General features: G+C 32.2%; 1 protein-coding gene and 1 long non-coding RNA gene across 8 annotated transcripts in view; both read left to right on the top strand.

Annotated features, from left to right (window-relative positions):
* LOC127698259 (disks large homolog 1-like) overlaps positions 1-23,067 on the top strand; it is a 428,947-nt gene that overhangs the window by 316,211 nt on the left and 89,669 nt on the right. For 3 of the 7 annotated variants that reach the window (XM_052201638.1, XM_052201634.1, XM_052201633.1), the window contains 2 exons: positions 9,608-9,640; positions 22,468-22,503. Coding sequence is in view for 3 of the 7 variants with exons in the window: in XM_052201634.1 (XP_052057594.1) it covers positions 9,608-9,640; positions 22,468-22,503 (69 nt within the window). In the remaining 4 variants the exon portion in view is untranslated. Of the gene's footprint in view, positions 1-9,607; positions 9,641-21,910; positions 22,074-22,467; positions 22,504-23,067 lie in introns of those variants that run through there. The other 4 variants (XM_052201636.1, XM_052201635.1, XM_052201637.1 and 1 more) reach the window with 3 other exon arrangements.
* LOC127698311 (uncharacterized) lies at positions 12,424-16,736 on the top strand. Its single transcript, XR_007980782.1, has 2 exons — positions 12,424-14,234; positions 14,757-16,736. It is a non-coding gene; the product is annotated as an uncharacterized LOC127698311 (long non-coding RNA).

Below are 23,067 nucleotides of genomic sequence, written 5' to 3'. Positions count from 1 at the left end.
GTTAAAATTAAATCAATAAAGGAAATTATTGCCCAGTTACAAACACTACCAGGGGATAATCCATAATGATTTTTTTTTCAGTTATATGTTTCAGCACATGTATAATTAACCCCAACTTTAGCCTGGTAAACTTGTCTCCTTGTAAAATATAAAACATATTTAAAATGATTTCCTGCTAAAGTCTTATATTGATATAAAGTTAAAACCGTCTTGCTTCTCACTAGTCAACACTCCTGTCCTGTCAGGTTTAATTCTTATATATATGGATGAAAAATAAAAGCCCACAAAACATTAACATGGCAGCAATTGCTTTTACAGCCTTTAAGACTTTGACTTTTTTTTTACAGAAGAGTGTCCACCATGCACTTGCATTACACTATAATAATAGTAGAATAGTATGATATACAAATAGATGAAAATTATATATACATGCAACCGTAATATTAATATAATATATAACAACAAACCAGTGTATTCTCTGGAACTATTATTATATTAGTATAATAGTCTAAGGTATACTGATTTGTATCACTACAATATAATAGTTATTACGGTGAGGTTGAATTTCCTGTCATTTATTCATCATCCAAGCACGAACTTGTATAAGAAAAAAAAATCTCTGTAAATTAACCTCAGTTTCAGGTATAGAGATGTGATCTGTTTCTGTGACATGTGCTTTTGACCATCCACAAGAACCTGCGGTCATCCGATGTTCAGTACTTCAGTACTTTGATTTAGTCATATGTACACAGGTTGGCTTATTATTTGACACCATCTCTGAATTTTTTGGTCCCAGAGTTATGTCTGTGTCATAAATTTATGAGCTCTGCTCACAGTTTTTGTCTCGCTTTTCAGAGTCAAAAAGCGAGACATAGGTATACTGTTTCCGGCGCTGGCGAAGGCATCAACAATGAATTAGTTTGTGATTAGGTCTAGTTTATGGTGAACCACTAGTGGTAGGTCTATGATATTTGGTTTGCAGTTGTTTTAGCATTGGCACATTTCTTTTCCATGGAGATTATTTGGCCCCACCCCCTCAATCATGGTCTATTGACTTTGAAACTTTAGCTTAGTTTACATGTATTAGTTTGTGATTAGGTCAGTTTATGGGTAACCACTAGTGGTAGGTCAATGATATTTGGTATGCAGTTGTACAAATGTATAAGCATTGGCATATCTTATTTCCATGGAGATTATTTGGCACCACCCCTCAGTCATGGTCTATTGACTTTGAAACTTTTGCTTAGTTTACATGTATTAGTTTGTGATTAGATCAGTTTTAAGATGAACTGCTAATGTTAAGTCAATGATATTTGGTATGCAAATTTGTTGGCATTTGCAAGTGTTGTTTCCATGAAGATTATATAGCCCCACCACCTCATCATGGTTCATTGACTTTGAAACTTTTACAGAGTTTACAAGTTAAGTTTTGTGTTTAGGTTTGTTTAAAGGGAATAACTTATGATAAGTTAATGGTATTTGGTATGCAGTTGTATTAGCATTGGCACATCTCATTTCCATGGAGATTGTTTAGCCATGTCCGGGTACCTTCAGAAAGTTCAGTCATGGTTCATTAACTTTGAATATTTGCATAACTTACATGTTTAAGTATTGCTATTTTAATTTTAACATTAGCATTATCAAAATTACAAAAAGGTGAGACATATCTCTGTGTTAACAGTTTATTCTCATCATATCTACATTTATCTTGAGAAAAAGGGGTAACATTTACGAGATAGTGATAATTTAAATGAAAAAGGGAAATTGCAAGCTTCTAACAGAATCAAAATTTTGTAGAAATAGAGATTTGTGCAAAATAGCTGTATATGAAAGGAAACACAGATTAAAGTGCATGAAGTCACACAGATATTTAGAGACACATCCCTGATTGCCTTAAATGCAGCTGAAAGTGAAATGAATAATGAAGAAGTATCAGTTTCTAATGGATAATCCATAGTGTTGCTTCATGGTTTTAAATTATCTGGCTTTTTCCAAAAGATGATGTTCTATATATATTAATGGCTTATAGAAGATACAAAAAATAAAGTTTGTACTAGATACTAGAAGCTTATGGTTCTCTCTTAAATAAACCTTATCACCCTGTGTCTTGAATATTTGGTATTTAAAGTAGTTGTATTTCCTGAACTCTTCAGGAACACATGATGGATGAGAATTTTTGTATTGATAGGTCAATATTTGATATTGATGATAGTTTTAATGTGCCATGCAACCAGGAGGTAAGTGTCCATAATAGCAAGATCCTTGGAGGTGTCGAAAATTTGACAGGAAAGCCATTTGTTTTTAATCCATTATGAAGAATCAATACTGTGGATAAATAACTCTTTGACAAACTGCATCATGACCACAGACAGAAAGTGTCAACTGAATTTTCATGTGTCAAAATGTTATCTAATGGTTACATATCTATCTTCATTAAAGCCTATTGAAACTTTGAGGCAATGGAGATTCTAAAGTTGTTAATGAAGATGAAATGAAATGGAGCAAAATGTCAACAAGAATACGATTCAACTCTGAAAGGAATAAAAAAAAAACCAGGTCAGACACAGTGATGGTATTTAACAACTAACAGCTGCTTTTATAGAAGTAGGCTCAAAGATGTCCTTATTTAATCGCTTGAAAAACAAATAAATTTTAAAAAAAATCCCAAAACATAATATGTTATAACCAGTCAAATGAGGAATGTACTTTTTGCAAGCTTATAACATTAGCACAGCATTGTTAAACTCTTAAAAGATCATTCTTAAGAAATTAAAAGGCTTCCAAGTCCTTGCATAGTTCATAGCCAGTTTTCAGGAGCTAGTTGACATATTTTCATAGAAATATTTGGTGTCCTGATGCATATTGGAAAGTAAAATCAGATGTCTTAGATGAAGTTTAGTTTTAGGTGCTAAATGACTTCATATCATTAAGTAAGGCAAAAATAAAGGTATGTGTTTAGAGTTTCCCTGCCGTCCCTAATGAGGAATACTTTAAAAACTTTACATCTTTCAAAAAAAATATTTGATAGAATTAAACAAAAACATGTTAAATATTGTCATTTGATTATTTGAAAAATTGCAAATGGTGCAGTTTATGTTGAGCAGATTTAGACTCTCTATTTTAGAAAAACATATTTTTATTTTTTGAGGGGAAGGGGGTCTGAAGATGCATTATGGGGAGAAATGCAATTGACGGATAATAGTTCTGACTACTATCAACTATACTTAAATATATATTTCCAGCTTATTATATGTCATTGTTTAAAATTACTGAAACAAAACAAAATATCATACTGTAGATGTTTACGTACATTATTTTTTATGCAACTATTATATTATTCTGAAAATGGTTATAACATACCCTCTGGATTTAAGTGGATTTAATTATTAAAGATGTTTTAATAATGTACAAGACCAAAAGGCAGAAATATTGCTTTTTTATGCTTGATAATTGAGTTCTAACTTATGCTGTCATTCCCATCTGAAACCTCATTGCTTAATATTAGATTGTCTGACTCTTAAGTATATGAAGACAGTCGTTAGAAGGCTATGATTAAGTGTTAAAAGGATCTGTAATTGACTCAAATAGAACAAAAGTTGACAACATGATTTCTTAGAGTGAATATAAGAACAATTGTACTGAGATTACAATTGGGTTCTTGTTGTCTGTAAGAACAACCAATGTCATTAAATGGACAATTCTGTAATCTTTGATGCGTTTTACAGTGCAACTACAAGACAAGTTTGTGGAAGGAATATATTTGGAATATATTTTTTCCTTGTCTTTTTGTTGGGGTGGGGCTGTGTGAAGTTAGTGGAATTTTATACTGGTTGAGGACCACTTACTGTCGGTTACTAGTAACCGTCACCTCCTGTTTTATTTAACAAAGGAAGCTTTGCATAAAAACAACAGACTGCTGATATCTTCAGACAAATATTTTTACTTCATTTGTAAAAACTCTGTTTTGTTTGATCCGATCACGATAGGGAAATACCAAATATTCTGTAAATTAAATGCGTCTTGGGAAGATACACGTGTGGGGGCATGACCTCATCGCTTTACGATGTCCTTAATTTTGAAAAACTTTTTTAAGACAAAGCACTATCTAACCTTGCTTTAGAATATATAATTTCTTTCAAAAGAATTGTAAAAGATTTATAATTTTCAAAATTAATGTTTATACATCCCTTTTGTATAGTGTAAGTGGTTGATTTCAAGTGACATAAAGTTCACATTCAGACCAGGAAGTAGACCTTCCAAATTAATGGTCGGAATGGCAATGTGTTAGGTTCACTGACATCCCTTCTTCTCTTCTTGCAATAGGAAAGGGAAAAATAATATTATTGTCCAGATTAAATTGTAAATTCTATCATTTAATGACAAGATTTTAAAGTGACGATAACTGGTCATCGTACCTATAAAATATCCTGCAAAAATCAGCATTCTAGTAACCTGTTTTTTCGTTGTTTATAGGGAAATTAAAGTCTCAGTCTTTGGTGATGAACCCAACTTTTGGTAACCCTTTTTATGTTCAAAGAATAATTCCCCAAAAAATTCCTGTTATAAATTATTTGAGAAAAACTGCAAATTTCTGATGGTTACTGGTACTTGACCAGTAGACTTTAGTGTTGCTGTCAGATCTTAAACCATTTATGTTGAATTTATTCACAAGTTTACTAGACTTTCAATGATTTAAGCCTGTGATATGTACTCTTTTTTATTTTTGAAATCTGTATGATGATCTCTAGATGTCTGTTTTATGGGTAACTTGTTGATTTTCATTTATATCATTGATACCAATATCTACCCACATCTCCTGTAAATCATTTTTTACTGGAACAATTACTTGCTAAATGATTTAGAAGAGGACAGCAATGCTATTTTTTTTTGTGTGCAGTGAAATGGAAAAAGAGTGATTAGTATATTTGTTCTGATTTATTATTCCCTGTAGCTTGTTTCAATAGTTCAGTCCTCTACATGTCCCTGTAATTCAATCATACTCATCCAGCTCATCTATTCTTGTGGAAGTTTTACATGTCCAATTATAGTTATGGTTAGATAATCAGATTTGGCAGCAATCAAAACATTTTTTGTTATTATCAATTGTCCATCCATCATCTCTTGTTAGATTGGAGATCTGAGATTTGTTGTACACACTTAGATTTCTTGATCTACTGCCATCCATGGTCAGCATTTATTATTGGTTCATAAAAACTTTTTTTTTCTGAACCTTTTTGTTATTGACAAGATTTGCAGGCTAAAAATAATAAAAAAAGCAATTTTGATTTTAGCTGATTTGTTAAACAAGAATTTTGAAACAATAATTCAGCCAACTTAGAAGAATACAAATAACTTTCAAATGTAGTATAAGTTTCACATTGATATGGTATTTCAAACTTTTTTGTCCCCCTTAGCGCTCTCACGGGTACAATTCTTGTCAGATTTTTATAAAACTTATACTATAGGTTAATATCAGCAATATCTCAGACAAGTTCTATAATGGTGGCCGATCGACTTTATTTAAAAGAGTTATGCCCCTTGGAAATATTAAATTTATAGAAAATGGCCTTGTTAGCGCTCTCTCTTGTACAATTCTTGCCAGATTTTTAAAAAACTTATACTATAGGTTAATATCACCAATATCTCGGGCAAGTTCTATAAATGGTGGACGATCGACTTTTTTTAAAAAGAGTTATGCCCTTGGAAATTTAAAATATGTGCAACGAGGGGGATAATGGAACTCTGTTCTTTTATTTCTCTTAAAATAGTTATTTCTTTAGAACTTTAGGTATATCTATGAAAAGTAACTAAAAGAGTTATTTTTGTGTTATAGAAATTGTAGAAGCACATCATTACAGCAGACACTGTAACTGTATTCTTCATCAATAGTGAAATTTTTCAGTTGACTTAATTTTGTCCCTTGACAATACTACTAACAGTATGTTCACAAATGTAATAAGGTATTGTGTTGTTCTATTTGTACAAGACCAGTGAAATGCTTTTTTGAAATATTCCCATGTGTATAATTTGATTGTTGAAGTTATTGGATCAATTTCCTTTTTTTTTTCTCTAGTAACATAGCTTAATCTGATCAATGGATATGTTTGAGAATTTTTGATTTGTGTTGATGCTGCAAATCATTAGTTGAAGATTTTGGCTTAGATAATTTTGTAGAACTATTTGATTTTAAAGTTTTTAATGTGTTGCAATTCAAGCCTTTGTTGATACTGAATAAAAAAAAGAATAGGAAAAAAATGAACAAAACAAATGCAAATGGAACTTCAACTTTCTAACAGAATTTCATGATAAATGTTTAAGCAGATTGGTTTTATTTTAGGTAGCAAACTTGAATCATGAATAGTGAAGAAAAAGTTCTAATTTTGGAGAGACAAACATAAAAACCATAAATTTTACATCAATCTTGATTACCATCGTTTCATATAGTTTACCACATAAGAATGACATTGTTTATTAATAATATGAAACACATCATGCAATGCTGTTCCTGAAGTTTGGTTCCTGAAAATTGTGTAATGATTGTTGTTGGTAAAGCATTATTGTATAAAGAAAGGGGAAATACAATATGTTATCAACAATAAGGGTTATAAATTATGTGAGTGTTAAATAGTTGTGTAATATGTTATAGGTTGCTGTACACCTCTATCTTTAGTGATAGGCATATTGACAATTATTTGTCTTGCATGTATGGACAATAATTCACTGAGTTCCATACCATTTTGATTAACTTCACTTTGACAAAGGAACTACCTCTCATTGTGTTCAAGAGTGCTATGAAGATAATATCTCTTCCAAACCTGGAAAATATATGGGTTTATCTTTATCTCAGAATTCAGGGTGTGCTGATAATCTCTGGACACATAAATTAATATAACAAGTGGCTTATGCATTGAATTGGTCCAATATACAAATAGCAATGATGGTTCCAACCATGTCCCCAAACAGATGGAAGCAACACATTAGCTGAAACACCTGAAGACTCTCCTCCCAGTTGAACCTCTAATACTCAATACTTCTAGGTATCCATTCTTAAAATACCATTCAAAATCTGAATTAGACTATAAACAAGTGAGAGAATAAACATGTTAACTAATATTACACAATACCATGTTATGTCAGAATTGTTGAGGGAAAAGTTAGTTTATATGATACAATAACATAACACCTTTATATAATGATTCAAAACAGTAATGGAAAATTCCTTTTAGTATTGAAACATCTTTTATAAATACTGGTATTTAAAAAAAGAAATAAGCCATAATTTGCTTGACATTGACATTTTAAGTTTCAGCTAACACAAACAAATCAAATATAAAATTGATATTTATGTTGTTTTCCTGCAGCTTGTACAAAGATGTATAATGTGGTTCTTTAACACTTCTGTCATTTAACCAATTTCTAGATAGAAATTAAAGGCAATGAGTGTTGACAACATTTCACACATCTTATTGTAATGTCCTAATATCGTAGTCTTATCTACATTATGATTTCGTTTTAATAGGGTCTGTGTGGAGTGGGTTTTTTGACAATTGAGTTATTAGTCCATTATTTCTCTGAAAGTTTTTCTTGTGCAAGATTCTGTAAATATTTATAAATGTACTGGCTTGTTCTTGTCTGTATTCAGTTTTATGATAGTTACACAGAAATATCAAATTTTAGTTTTGATGCATCATGTACAAGCTCTTTATGATGGGAAATAACCAAGTCCATCCTTACAATGTTTTCATTAATGTAAACTTTGTAAATCTCTTTTTTCTACATTTGCCTTTTTAAAACTTTTGTTCAGGTAAGAGCATGCTTGAAATTTCTTTATTTTTTTAAATTTTTTTTTAAACTCAATTTGGAATGTTTATCTTCAGATGTTTTTACTCATAATTTAGTTTTATGAACAACTAAATTTTGCTTTTTTGATGATATTTTCCTTTTCTTTTAAAGTGTAATTGTAATTTCAAATGATAATCTGCATGTTTATCTGAATCTGGATATGTTGTAATTGTAATTTCAGCTATATATTTTTCAAAATACTAAACCGTAATCTTAATTTTTGCCATTGGTCAACATGAAAACTGTATTTTCACCATTTTCTTATGTTTTACAAATATTTTTCCCCCAAACACAAGAGTAAGGGGTATAGTAATAGGCTATCTCTATCTATGCGTCAAATTTTCTTGTCATTGCTATAATTTGTGTGAAAATGACCCTATTCCAAAAATGCTTTGCTCAAAAACTACAAATATGAATGTGTCAGTTAGATATTTAGATGGACAGGATTAGTTAGTCATATATTCAGAGGGAAAAAGGGGGGGGGGGGGGGGGGGGGATATTATATTTTTTTAAAGGTGATTTTTGAGAATTGATTCTTATTTAGGCAATTAATTGAGTAAATAAGACTTACCGGTAATTCAAATATTGTGTTCAGATAGAAGAGATTCATGAAATATTTTTAGTGAAAATACCGGTAATGGTTTTTATTGGGGAAAAAAAAGTAGAATTCAGTATTCTTTATGTATTGTTTGAAAATCAAATGATATCTTTGAAAGAACATTGCAAACTAAAATTTGTGTTTATTGTTAGAACAACTTTTCTGTTTGAAAATGACTTTCAGTACAGACATTAGGGGTACATTTTAGTCTGACACAAGATATTGAACTTTGACCTCATTTTCATGGTTTATTAAAATCCAAATATTTGCTATTGGATCCATATCTAAGTTGCTACAATTCATAGTTCAGTTATATTTTGTCAACATAATTGTAATAAGTTTTACATGGCAATTTAAAAGGGATGTAATGTTTCTCAATTGTTATTAGGAGTACTTTGTAAACTATATCATAAAAAAGAAGATGTGATATGATTGCCAATGAGACAACTCTCCACAAGAGACCAAAGTACGCAGAAATTAACAACTATATGTCACCGTACGGCCTTCAACAATGAGCAAAGCCCATACCGCATAGTCAGCTATAAAAGGCCCTGATATGACAAATGTAAAACAATTCAAACCAGAAAACTGAAGGCCTAATTTTTGTACAAAATAATGAACAAAAAACAAATATGTAACACAGCAACAAATGACAACCACTGAATTACAGGCTCCTGACTTGGGACAGGCACATACAGAATGTGGTGGGGTTAAACATGTTAGTGGGTGCCCAACCCTCCCCCTAACCTGGGACAGTGGTGTAACAGTACAACATAAGAACAAACTATAAAAATCATTTGAAAAAGGCTTAACTCATCAGATGGATATAAATAGAAATACATCTAACAAAAACACAGAGTAGACGTGGACGGGTACTTGTACATCCCAACAACAAAAAGACACGTAAAGTTATCTGTCATACAGGTGCTTCCTAGCCTTTGTTGTATGTTTTAGCAGTTGACATTTAAATTTCTGCTACTTTAAGTGACAGGACAACTAAATTTAGTACACAGTACAGGTAATTAAGGTTTACAAGATAAATACTGTTGAGTTCATGATATGATCCCGACAATGGACAAGCACCTTTACTGTATTGCATGTTCTAAATTGACAAGTGTCACTGACATAATATCTACTGTCATTCATAACCACTTTCTTTTTTTTCAGCCTCAAGGTTCAGATGCTGGTGATTCAGAATATGTAAGTTTAATAGATTCTGTGTTACATTTAAAGTTGTCTAGTTATAAGGCCATTTTTTTTTTGGCCCCAAGAATTAGAAAATCTTGCAGATGTTCATGAGACATTAGTTAGTCACAGGAACTGAGCAGTACCTCAATGGTTAAGTTAAGTTTATAATGAAATGCAAGTCCTGTATACCCTCTTGGAAACTATAGGTTTGATTGTTTGATGTTCGCTTATTTTTGTTTGTGGATAATTTCAAATGATAATACTGATCAACATTTGAAGATGAAAAATTAGGTCATGATCTGCATTTATTTCAAAATATTGGATATTTTATCTTAATGTATACATAGTTTGTCTTAATGTATACATAGTTTGTCTTAATGTATACATAGTTTGTCTTAATGTATACATAGTTTGTCTTAATGTATACATAGTTTGTCTTAATGTATACATAGTTTGTCTTAATGTATACATAGTTTGTCTTAATGTATACATAGTTTGTCTTAATGTATACATAGTTTGTCTTAATGTATACATAGTTTGTCTTAATGTATGTATACATAGTTTGTCTTAATGTATACATAGTTTGTCTTAATGTATACATAGTTTGTCTTAATGTATACATAGTTTGTCTTAATGTATACATAGTTTGTCTTAATGTATACATAGTTTGTCTTAATGTATACATAGTTTGTCTTAATGTATACATAGTTTGTCTTAATGTATACATAGTTTGTCTTAATGTATACATAGTTTGTCTTAATGTATACATAGTTTGTCTTAATGTATACATAGTTTGGCTTAATGTATGTATACATAGTTTGTCTTAATGTATACATAGTTTGTCTTAATGTATACATAGTTTGTCTTAATGTATACATAGTTTGGCTTAATGTATACATAGTTTGGCTTAATGTATACATAGTTTGGCTTAATGTATACATAGTTTGTCTTAATGTATACATAGTTTGTCTTAATGTATACATAGTTTGTCTTAATGTATACATAGTTTGGCTTAATGTATGTATACATAGTTTGTCTTAATGTATACATAGTTTGTCTTAATGTATACATAGTTTGTCTTAATGTATACATAGTTTGTCTTAATGTATACATAGTTTGTCTTAATGTATACATAGTTTGTCTTAATGTATACATAGTTTGTCTTAATGTATACATAGTTTGTCTTAATGTATACATATTTTGTCTTAATGTATACATAGTTTGTCTTAATGTATACATAGTTTGGCTTAATGTTTACATAGTTTGGCTTAGAGAAATTTACATTTTCATTTAGCACATCTTTTTCATTGAAAAAAAAAAAAAAATCTTGACTTTTAATGTTTATGAATTATTGTCGAGCCTGCGACTTCTGTCACAGAAAATGAGACATAGGGATAGTGATCTGGCAGCCGTGGCAACGGCGGCATTAAAAAACTTCTTAAAAGCTTAATATTTCAGAAGGTAGAAGACCTGGATGCTTCAAACTTTGTATATAGATGCCTTATGCTAAAAAGTTTTCGTCTGTCATATGTCCATTGTCCTTGACCTCATTTTCATGGTTAAGTGACTACTTGAAAAAAAAGTTCAGATTTTTAGTAATGCTCTGTAAAATTTCTCACTTATTATGAGTAATAGGATAACTATATTTGGTATGTGCTTACCTTGCAAGGTCCTCATGCCTGTCAGGCAGTTTTCGCTTGACCTCCACCTGATTTCATGGATCAGTGAACAAGGTTAAGTTTTCGTGGTCAAGTCCATATCTCAGATACTATAAGCAATAGGTCTACTATATTTGGTGTATGGAATGATTGTAAGGTGTACATAACCAACTGACAGGTGTCATCTGACCTTGACATCATTTTCATGGTTCAGTGGTTAAAGTTAAGTTTTTGTGTTTTGGTCTGTTTTTTCTAATACTGTATGCAATAGGTCAACTATATTTGGTTTATGAAAATATTTTTCAGTGTACATGTCAGTCGGGTAGGTTTTATTTTACCTTGACCTCATTTCTACAGGTTCATTGCTAAATGTTAAGTTTTTATACGACCGCAAAAATTAAAAATTTTTTGGTCGTATATTGGTATGACGTTGGCGTCGTCGTCGTCGTCGTCGTCCGGCGTCGTCTGGCGTCGTCCGAAGACACATTGGTTTTCGCACTCTAACTTTAGTTTAAGTTAATGGATCTCCATGAAATTTTACCATAAGGTTCAATACCATGAAAGGAAGGTTGGGATTGATTTTGGGGGTTATGGTACCAACAGTTGAGGAATTAGGGGCCAAAAAGGGGCCAAAAATAAGCATTTTTGTAACTTCCAGACAATAACTTGTGTGTAAGTGTATGGATCTCTCTGACATTGTACCACAAGGTTCCATATCACATAGGGAAGGCTGTAATTGATTTTGGGGGTAATTGCCTCAAAATTTTAGGAATTAGGGGCCAAAAAAGGGGCAAAAAACAAGCATTTTTCTAGTTTCATGACAATTACTTGTGTGCAAGTGTTTGGATATTTCTTAAATTGTACTACAAGGTTCCATATCACAAAGGGAAAGCTGGAATTGAGTTTGGGGGTAATTGCCCGAAACGTTTAGGAATTGGGGGCCAAAAAGGGGCCAAAAATAAGCATTTTTCTAGTTTCCAGACAATAACTTGTGTTCAATTGTATGGATCTCTCTGAAATTGTACTGCAAGATACCATACCACAAAGGGAAGGCTGGGATTGAGTTTGGGGGTGATGAATCATAAGGGGGTTCAAAAAATTTGGGGGGGGGGGGGGGTTTCTTTTTTTTTCTTTTTTTCCTTTTTATACGACCGCAAAAATTGAAAATTTTTTGGTCGTATATTGGTATGACGTTGGCGTCGTCGTCGTCGTCGTCGTCGTCGTCGTCGTCGTCTGGCGTCGTCCGGCGTCGTCCGAAGACACATTGGTTTTCGCACTCTAACTTTAGTTTAAGTGAATGGATCTCCATGAAATTTTACCATAAGGTTCAATACCACGAAAGGAAGGTTGGGATTGATTTTGGGAGTTATGGTACCAACAGTTAAGGAATTAGGGGCCAAAAAGGGGCCAAAAATAAGCATTTTTGTAACTTCCAGACAATAACTTGTGTGTAAGTGTATGGATCTCTCTGACATTGTACCACAAGGTTTCATATCACAAAGGGAAGGCTGTAATTGATTTTGGGGGTAATTGCCTCAAAATTTTAGGAATTAGGGGCCAAAAAAGGGGCAAAAAACAAGCATTTTTCTAGTTTCATGACAATAACTTGTGTGTAAGTGTTTGGATATTTCTGAAATTGTACTACAAGGTTCCATATCACAAAGGGAAAGCTGGAATTGAGTTTGGGGGTAATTGCCTGAAACATTTAGGAATTGGGGGCCAAAAAGGGGCCAAAAATAAGCATTTTTCTAGTTTCCAGACAATAACTTGTGTTCAAGTGTATGGATCTCTCTGAAATTGTACTGCAAGGTACCATACCACAAAGGGAAGGCTGGGATTGAGTTTGGGGGTGATGAATCATAAGGGGGTTCAAAAAATTTGGGGGGGGGGATTTTTTTCTTTCTTTTTTTTTCTTTTTTTCCTTTTTTTTTTCTTTTAAAATTTTCAATTTTAAGTTGGTTATTTCTGATTAATATTTAAAAGCAAATAATAATGATATGGTAGGAGATACACACCAAACAGGATGTGTAAATTATTATATAATAAGTATTGTGCAATAGCAAGAAATTTTCAATTGCACAGTATTGCACAATTGCAAGAAATCTTCAATTGCACAGTATTGCGCAATAGCAAGAAATCTTCAATTGCACAGTATTGCGCAATAGCAAGAAATATCCAATAGCACAATATTGCGCAATAGCAAGAAATTGTCAATTGTACAGTATTGCACAATAGCAAGAAATATTCAATTGCACAGTATTGTGCAAAAGAAGATACTTCGTATAAATTGCTTATTTCTTGATCAATTTCAATGGGGTTTTATTCTTGAATTCTTGGGGTTCTTTAATATGCTGAATCTAACCGTGTATTAAGTTTTTGGATTTTGGGCCCCGTTTTTAAATTGGTCCACATTGAGGTCCAAAGGGTCCAAAATTTAACTTTGTTTGATTTCATCAAAAATTGAATTATTGGGGTTCTTTGATATGCCGAATCTAACCGTGTATTTAGATTCTTAATTTTTGGTTCCGTTTTCAAATTGGTCTACATTAAGGTCAAAAGGGTCCAAAATTAAACTTAGTTTGATTTTAACAAAAATTTAATTTTTAGGGTTCTTTGATATGCTGAATCTAAACATGTATTTAGATTTTTGATTATGGGCCCAGTTTTCAAGTTGGTCCAAATCAGGGTCCAAAATTAAACTTTGTTTGATTTCAACAAAAATTGAATATATGGGGTTCTTTGATATGCTGAATCTAACCATGTATTTAGATTTTTGATTTTTGGGCCCCGTTATCAACTTTGTCCACATTGAGGTCAAAAGGGTCCAAAATTAAACTTTGTTTGATTTCATCAAAAATTGAATTCTTGGGGTTCTTTGATATGCTGAATCTAACCATGTATTTAGATTTTTTATTTGTGGACCCGCTATCAAATTGGTTCATATTGAGGTCAAAAGGGTCCAAAATTAAACTTTGTTTGATTTCATCAAAAATTGAATTATTGGGGTTCTTTGTTATGCCAAATCTAACCGTGTATTTAGATTTTTAATTTTGGGTCCCGTTTTTAAATTGGTCTACATTAAGGTCCAAAGGGTCCAAAATTAAACTTAGTTTGATTTTAACAAAAATTGAATTCTTGGGGTTCTTTGATATGCTGAATCTAAACATGTGTTTAGAATTTTGATTATGGGCCCAGTTTTCAAGTTGGTTTAAGTTGGGGTCCAAAATTAAACTTTGTTTGATTTCAACAAAAATTGAATATATGGGGTTCATTGATATGCTGAATCTAAACATGTATTTAGATTTTAGATTTTTGGCCCAGTTTTCAAGTTGGTCCAAATTGGGGTCCAAAATTAAACTTTGTTTGATTTCAACAAAAATTGAATATATGGGGTTCTTTGATATGCTGAATCTTACCATGTATTTAGATTTTTTATTTGTGGGCCCGCTATCAAATTGGTTCATATTGAGGTTAAAAGGGTCCAAAATTAAACTTTGTTTGATTTCATCAAAAATTTAATTATTGGGGTTCTTTGATATGCCAAATCTAACTGTGTATTTAGATTTTTAATTTTGGGTCCCGTTTTTTAAATTGGTCTACATTAAGGTCCAAAGGGTCCAAAATTAAACTTAGTTTGATTTTAACAAAAAATGAATTTTTGGGGTTCTTTGATATGCTGTATCTAAACATGTGTTTAGATTTTTGATTATGGGACCAGTTTTCAAGTTGGTCCAAGTTGGGGTCCAAAATTAAACTTTGTTTGATTTCAACAAAAATTGAATATATGGGGTTCTTTGATATGCTGAATCTAAACATGTATTTAGATTTTAGATTTTTGGCCCAGTTTTCAAGTTGGTCCAAATTGGGGTCCAAAATTAAACTTTGTTTGATTTCAACAAAAATTGAATATATGGGGTTCTTTGATATGCTGAATCTTACCATTTATTTAGATTTTTTATTTTGTAGGCCCGCTATCAAATTGGTTCATATTGTGGTCAAAAGGGTCCAAAATTAAACTTTGTTTGATTTCATCAAAAATTGAATTATTGGGGTTCTTTGATATGCCAAATGTAACCGTGTTTTTAGATTTTTAATTTTGGGTCCCGTTTTTTAAATTGGTCTACATTAAGGTCCAAAGGGTCCAAAATTAAACTTAGTTTGATTTTAACAAAAATTGAATTCTTGGGGTACTTTGATATGCTGAATCTAAACATGTGTTTAGATTTTTGATTATGGGACCAGTTTTCAAGTTTGTCCAACTTGGGGTCCAAAATTAAACTTTGTTTGATTTCAACAAAAATTGAATATATGGGGTTCTTTGATATGCTGAATCTAACCATGTATTTTGATTTTGGACATTGGACCATAATAGGTAAATTAAAAAAATTGAAGTTCTTAGACCACATTCTTTCTGTGTCAGAAACCTATGCTGTGTCAAATATTTAATCACAATCCAAATTCAGAGCTGTATCAAGCTTGAATGTTGTGTCCATACTTGCCCCAACTGTTCAGGGTTCGACCTCTGCGGTCGTATCAAGCTGCGCCCAGCGAAGCATTTTATTTTTTTCTTTTAAAATTTTCCATTTTAAGTTGGTTATTTCTGATTTATATTTAAAAGCAAATAATAATGATATGGTAGGAAATACACACCAAACAGGATGTGTGAATTATTATACAATAAGTATTGTGCAATAGCAAGAAATTTTCAATTGCACAGTATTGCACAATAGCAAGAAATCTTCAATTGCACAGTATTGCGCAATAGCAAGAAATCTTCAATTGCACAGAATTGCGCAATAGCAAGAAATATCCAATAGCACAATATTGCGCAATAGCAAGAAATTGTCAATTGTACAGTATTGCGCAATAGCAAGAAATATTCAATTGCACAGTATTGTGCAAAAGAATATACTTTGTATAAATTGCTTATTTCTTGATCAATTTCAATGGGGTTTTATTCTTGAATTCTTGGGGTTCTTTAATATGCTGAATCTAACCGTGTATTAAGTTTTTGGATTTTGGGCCCCGTTTTTAAATTGGTCCACATTGAGGTCCAAAGGGTCCAAAATTAAACTTTGTTTGATTTCATCAAAAATTGAATTATTGGGGTTCTTTGATATGCCGAATCTAACCGTGTATTTAGATTCTTAATTTTTGGTTCCGTTTTCAAATTGGTCTACATTAAGGTCCAAAGGGTCCTAAATTAAACTTAGTTTGATTTTAACAAAAATTGAATTCTTAGGGTTCTTTGATATGCTGAATCTAAATATGTATTTAGATTTTTGATCATGGGCCCAGTTTTCAAGTTGGTCCAAATCGGGGTCCAAAATTAAACTTTATTTGATTTCAACAAAAATTGAATATATGGGGTTCTTTGATATGCTGAATCTAACCATGTATTTAGATTTTTGATTATGGGCCCAGTTTTCAAGTTGGTCCAAATCGGGGTCCAAAATTTAACTTTGTTTGATTTCAACAAAAATTGAATATATGGGGTTCTTTCATATGCTGAATATAACCGTGTATTAAGTTTTTGGATTTTGGGCCCCGTTTTTAAATTGGTCCACATTGAGGTCCAAAGGGTCCAAAATTTAACTTTGTTTGATTTCATCAAAAATTGAATTATTGGGGTTCTTTGATATGCCGAATCTAACCGTGTATTTAGATTCTTAATTTTTTGGTTCCGTTTTCAAATTGGTCTACATAAAGGTCCAAAGGGTCCAAAATTAAACTTAGTTTGATTTTAACAAAAATTGAATTTTTAGGGTTCTTTGATATGCTGAATCTAAACATGTGTTTAGATTTTTGATTATGGGCCCAGTTTTCAAGTTGGTCCAAATCAGGGTCCAAAATTAAACTTTGTTTGATTTCAACAAAAATTGAATATATGGGGTTCTTTGATATGCTGAATCTAACCATGTATTTAGATTTTTGATTTTTGGGCCCCGTTATCAACTTTGTCCACATTGAGATCAAAAGGGTCCAAAATTAAACTTTGTTTGATTTCATCAAAAATTGAATTCTTGGGGTTCTTTGATATGCTGAATCTAACCATGTATTTAGATTTTGGATATTGGACCATAATAGGTGAATGTCCAATTTAAAATTTTTAAGTTCTTAGACCACATTCATTCTGTGTCAGAAACCTATGCTGTGTCAAATATTTAATCACAATCCAAATGCAAAGCTGTATCAAGCTTGAATGTTGTGTCCATACTTGCCCCAACTGTTCAGGGTTCGACCTCTGCGGTCGTATCAAGCTGCGCCCTGCGGAGCATTTTATTGTGTTTTGGTCTGTTTTTCTTAAACTATTAGCAATAGGTCAACTGTATTTGTTGTATGGAATGATTGTTAGGTGTACATGTCTGTCTGGCAGGGTTCATCTGACCTTGACCTCATTTTCATGGTTCATTGATCAATGTTAAGTTTTCCTGGTTAAGTATGTTTCTTGTATACTATAAGCAATAGGTCAACTATAGTATATTTGGTGTATGGAATGATTTTAAGGTGTACATGTATTTCTGGCTTGGTTTATCTGAACATGACTTCATTTTCTTTGATCATGTTAAGTTTATGTGATACTTGTAGTAAAACTTTATATTTAGGACTATCAACATAAAATCAATGGTCAGTAAAGCAGGCGAGACATTTCAGCGTGTGCACTCTTGTAGGTTAAACATTAAAGTTGCAATTTTCAAATTTGACAAAAATTCAAGAACACAATTCTGAGTGAGCAATTACATAGTGGATACTATTCCAAGGGAGGTAACTCAAATCAAGACCAGGTATACTTGCATTGTCAACAAAATATTCACATATATGCAGTGTTCAAAAAAATAAGTTTATCTCTAGAAGCCTTTTCTGTTTTTTCCTTTTGTTTTTTTTTTTGTATAGTAGGGTTGTCTTAATTTAGGTATACCCTAGCCTATATATTCCTATTTATATCAAGTGTTTTGATTCAAAAAGACATGTGCCGACATTGACACAGGCAATGTTTCAGCATATTTAACATGAAGCATATTAAGATAAAAAGATGCTTTGTAAACCAGGAAAAGCTGTTGTATGGGTTTAAGTGGATGTTATAAAGGTCAACATTAAATCAACACAAATTAGTACTTGGTAGGATCTGTTTCTGATTGTTTGTCATCAAAGTCAAACAGCCACTTTGAATTGACTAATGTTTTTCTAGAGTTATAGGACTTTGACCATTTTTGGCTTTTTGTAGCATAATGACATATTTTGAAAAATACTGCTCTGAGACCATATGTCTGAAAGCTTCCATACTTAATAAAATGGTTCGTCATGTAATGTAGTTGACCACTCTATATCCCCATTATGATTTTCAATTTTTCCAGGGTTATGGGACTTTTACCATTTTTGTATGCCAGAGCTTTGTGAACATATGCCTGAAAGATGTTGGTCCTGATTAGATTGTTCTTTAGTGTGAACAGTTGAACATACCTTGCCTCCATTTTATTTGACAATTATTGCATGAGTTATGGGAGTTTGATGGTTTACCTTTTTTCACAATTTAAGAAAGCTAATGTACTCTGACCCTTTTCATAAAAGGTTTCCTACTTAGTAAGATTGTTTTTGACCATGTTTGGCCTATTGTAGCATGATAACACTTGTGACTGCTACTTCACTGAAATCATATTTCTGTAACATTCATACATTGGTATTGTTTGTTGAAATTTAAGTATTTTGGGTAACCTTGATAGTAGCTGTTGTCATTATTATGTCATATCTCAATGTTAAACCTCCTCTCTATAGGTCTGGGGGACAGTAGCTGTTGTCATTATTACGTCATATCTCAATGTTATACCCCCTCTCTATAGGACTGGGGGACAGTAGCTGTTGTCATTATTATGTTATACCCCCTCTCTAGGAGTGGGGGACAGTAGCTGTTGTCATTATTATGTCATATCTCAATGTTATACCCACTCTCTAGGAGTGGGGGACAGTAGCCGTTGTCATTATTATGTCATATCTCAATGTTTAACCCACTCTCTAGGACTTGGGGACAGTAGCTGTTGTCATTATTATGTCATATCTCAATGTTATACCCCCTCTCTAGGAGTGGGGGACAGTAGCTGTTGTCATTATTATGTCATATCTCAATGTTATACCCCCTCTCTAGGAGTGGGGGACAGTAGCTGTTGTCATTATTATGTCATATCTCAATGTTATACCCCCTCTCTAGGAGTGGGGGACAGTAGCTGTTGTCATTATTATGTCATATCTCAATGTTATACCCCCTCTCTAGGAGTGGGGGACAGTAGCTGTTGTCATTATTATGTCATATCTCAATGTTATACTCCCTCTCTAGGAGTGGGGGACAGTAGCTGTTGTCATTATTACGTCATATCTCAATGTTATACCCCCTCTCTAGGAGTGGGGGACAGTAGCTGTTGTCATTATTACGTCATATCTCAATGTTATACCCCCTCTCTAGGAGTGGGGGACAGTAGCTGTTGTCATTTTTATGTCATATCTCAATGTTATACCCACTCTCTAGGAGTGGGAGACAGTAGCTGTTGTCATTATTATGTCATATTTCAATGTTATACCCCTCTCTAGGAGTGGGGAACAGTAGCTGTTGTCATTATTATGTCATATTTCAATGTTATACCCCCTCTCTAGGACTGGGGGACAGTAGCTGTTGTCATTATTATGTCATATCTCAATGTTATATCCCCTCTCTAGGAGTGGGAGACAGTAGCTGTTGTCATTATTATGTCATATCTCAATGTTATACCCCCTCTCTAGGAGTAAGGGTTATATTGCATTCCCTTTTATCCATCTGTCTGTCAATCGAACTGTTTGTCCAACAAATATTTCCATCACTTACAAATTTTTGTCACATATTTCTCCAATACTTCTGAACAGAATGACTATATGTGGTCAGCAGCTCACTAGTGATAAGTTGTGAGGTGTGTGCACTATTGAGATCTGTGAGACACTTAACTCCTGCTATGTGATATTTTGAATTATGAGTGGGGGTATGTTTAGCACAACACATGAATTCTTGTTTTCTCAAAATTTTCAAATTGTCAAAGTATCCATGAAAATTGCAAACAGTTATAGGGAAAATTACATAGCTCCAAATTTGGGTGATGATTAAAACTGTGTATTCAGATACACAACATCGTCTTCATATCCTTATGAAAAAATAGAATAGAGAATGGACACAGATAATGTGTCAAAGAGACAACAACCCGACCAAAGAACAGAAAACAGCCCAAGGCCACCAACGAGTCTTCAACACATCAAGAAAAATCCAACACATGCAGGCTTGCTTCAGCTGGTGCCTTAAATAAAATGGATGCCAATTCAGTGAAATTGACGTCACACTAAACTCCAAAACATACAAATGAACCAAAATTAATGATAAATATAAATAAGGAGATGTGGTATGAGTGCCTATTAGACAACTCTCCATCCAAGTCACAATGTATAAAAAGTTAACAATCATAGGTCAAAGTACGGCCTTCAACACAGAGCCTTGCCTCACACCGAACAGCAAGCTACATGTATAAAGGGCCCCCAAAATGACTAGTGTAAAACAATTCAAACAGGAAAACCAACTGTCTAATCTATATGAAAAAAAGTCCATTTTTGTCTCCATTAACTGAAGAATTACAAAGTATTACAAATATATCAAATAATACCATCATGTGTTCTCAAGATATAAGTCTCTGGATATCCATGTATCTGAATTTTGTCTTGCATTTTTTTTTTGGCTTTCAAACAATTTTCATTAACATGTTAAAAGAAAATTTGTAGAAAAAGACAAAATAGTCTCATCTTCAGATTTTTCTTTTAATTTTTAAATATCAGCATCAACCTTACCTTAAGCTTGAAAAAGATATTTTGCCATAATCATCTTATACACAGATATAAATAAAAGTGAAGTGTTTTCTATTGCAGAAGAATAAAAATTTCCGCATTTTTTTTTTACGTTTTCCAAAAGGCCAATTTTACCCAAATTTGTTTTAAGACAGGATATCACAAATGACATTTCTGCACTCAAATGACAAGATTTTGTCATCTTATTTAGCATTCTTCATGCATAGCCACAGGCCCAGCAGCCCAGGCTTGTAAAATTGCTTTCAGGTTTGTAAAAATCATCTCTACAGGCCAACAGAATCTAACTAAAATGTTCTGAAAATTGAGCTTAGGGCCTGTAGATTTTAAAGTTTATTGTGAAGACTGATTTAGTTATCAATGAAATCAACATTTTTTTTAAATGATTGTCAATTTTTCACATTTTGTAATTTTAGAGGCCAAGTTGTAAGTCTTTAATCATATCTCCTCCTTTTTGAATCTGAGGACTTATCGAAAATTCAAAGACAGAAAACTTACACAATATTATGCAACTTTAGGAATCATTGTTTTTTATAATCTCTGAATCTTTGAGTTATATTTTTTATATGAAGGTTCCTACAATCTAACTTTCAGACATTAATTTTACATGTAAGATTTGAGGAAGTCGGTGCAGTAATTGAAAACCTTTTGATCTATTTTCTCCATTTAGTTACCAAACTACCAATGTTTAGTCAATATCTTTGTCTATGATATCCTAGCAATAATATTGAATTTCCCTTTTCATTTTTATTTTGACATTTGGTGAATATAAATGATGAGAATTTGTGAGAGGTAATTTGAGTATAACACTGCCAGTACTAGCAGGATTTGTTTGTTGATTATTACTGCCATGTTGTTTATAGCCGTCTTACTAGAATGGAGGTTATATCAGATGGAGAAGAAATCAGTATAACTGAAGGGTAAAGTCTTGTCATTTATTTCTTGTCTTTGTCTCAGATAATAATCGATCTAGATTAAAAGGAGTTTTTAAAAAAATTATTTAAGAAATAAAAAGTTAAAAAATTAGGATATTTTACATATGTAATGTTTAAACAGCATAAAAAAGTGATTTTGAAACTGAAAATTTTTGATTAGATATGTCATGTAGATTGAATAACAGTTAAAGTTTTGTGCCTTTATCTTTTTGGAAGATGTTGGGGAATGTTTACATTTTTTTTTATGTTATTCTGCACCTACCTAATACTTGTCATTAATTTTGATAATGCAGCATTTATCTTTTGGGTGGTTCTTGTCTTTCTCGTCAAATTCCATTTATGATGTATATGAGATAGAACCATCTGATTTTTCTTGCAGTTGCAGCTTATTAAAGGAATATGCCGCTTGTCAAAAGTAGGTTGTGACCTTTATTGCCAATCTATACATTTTTGCTAAAATTTGGTAAAATTAATTGACTTTATATCTAGATCTTGTCTAAAAATTTAGATAAAAACTTGCATGTCAACACTTCTTTGTTGACTTTGGTCTGAATATTTGTCAACATTATATATATCTTAGTTGTCTTATACACAGTATGTATAAATGACAACAGTATGGATCTGTCATTTCACTCCTACATATGTTCTTGCAGTCAGTCTTCTTATGGATGATCTATTCCAAGAATGAATATTTTTACTTACTTTTATGCATGGTGATATTGAATCTTCAAACCCAATGAGGAAAACACTGCTTGCATTGAAAAGTTAAATTCTGATATAAAACTAATCTCTCTGTTTCTACACATAGTTTTCTGATCTGTTTAATTGATGTTTAATTAGATACTCTTATATTAAACTAAAGCTCATTTTTATATGAAATATGCTTTTGATAACTTTGGGAGAGTACACAAGTTTCTTATGCTCTGCTAAGAGAATGTTAGATATAAGTTATTATTTAGTAACAGATGTTACTATTAGC

Source organism: Mytilus californianus, unplaced genomic scaffold (assembly GCF_021869535.1).
Source record: "Mytilus californianus isolate M0D057914Y unplaced genomic scaffold, xbMytCali1.0.p SCAF_4, whole genome shotgun sequence".
Taxonomy (NCBI): domain Eukaryota; kingdom Metazoa; phylum Mollusca; class Bivalvia; order Mytilida; family Mytilidae; genus Mytilus; species Mytilus californianus.
Note: the sequence above shows the minus strand (reverse complement) of the source record. Positions and strands in the feature narration are given on the sequence as shown.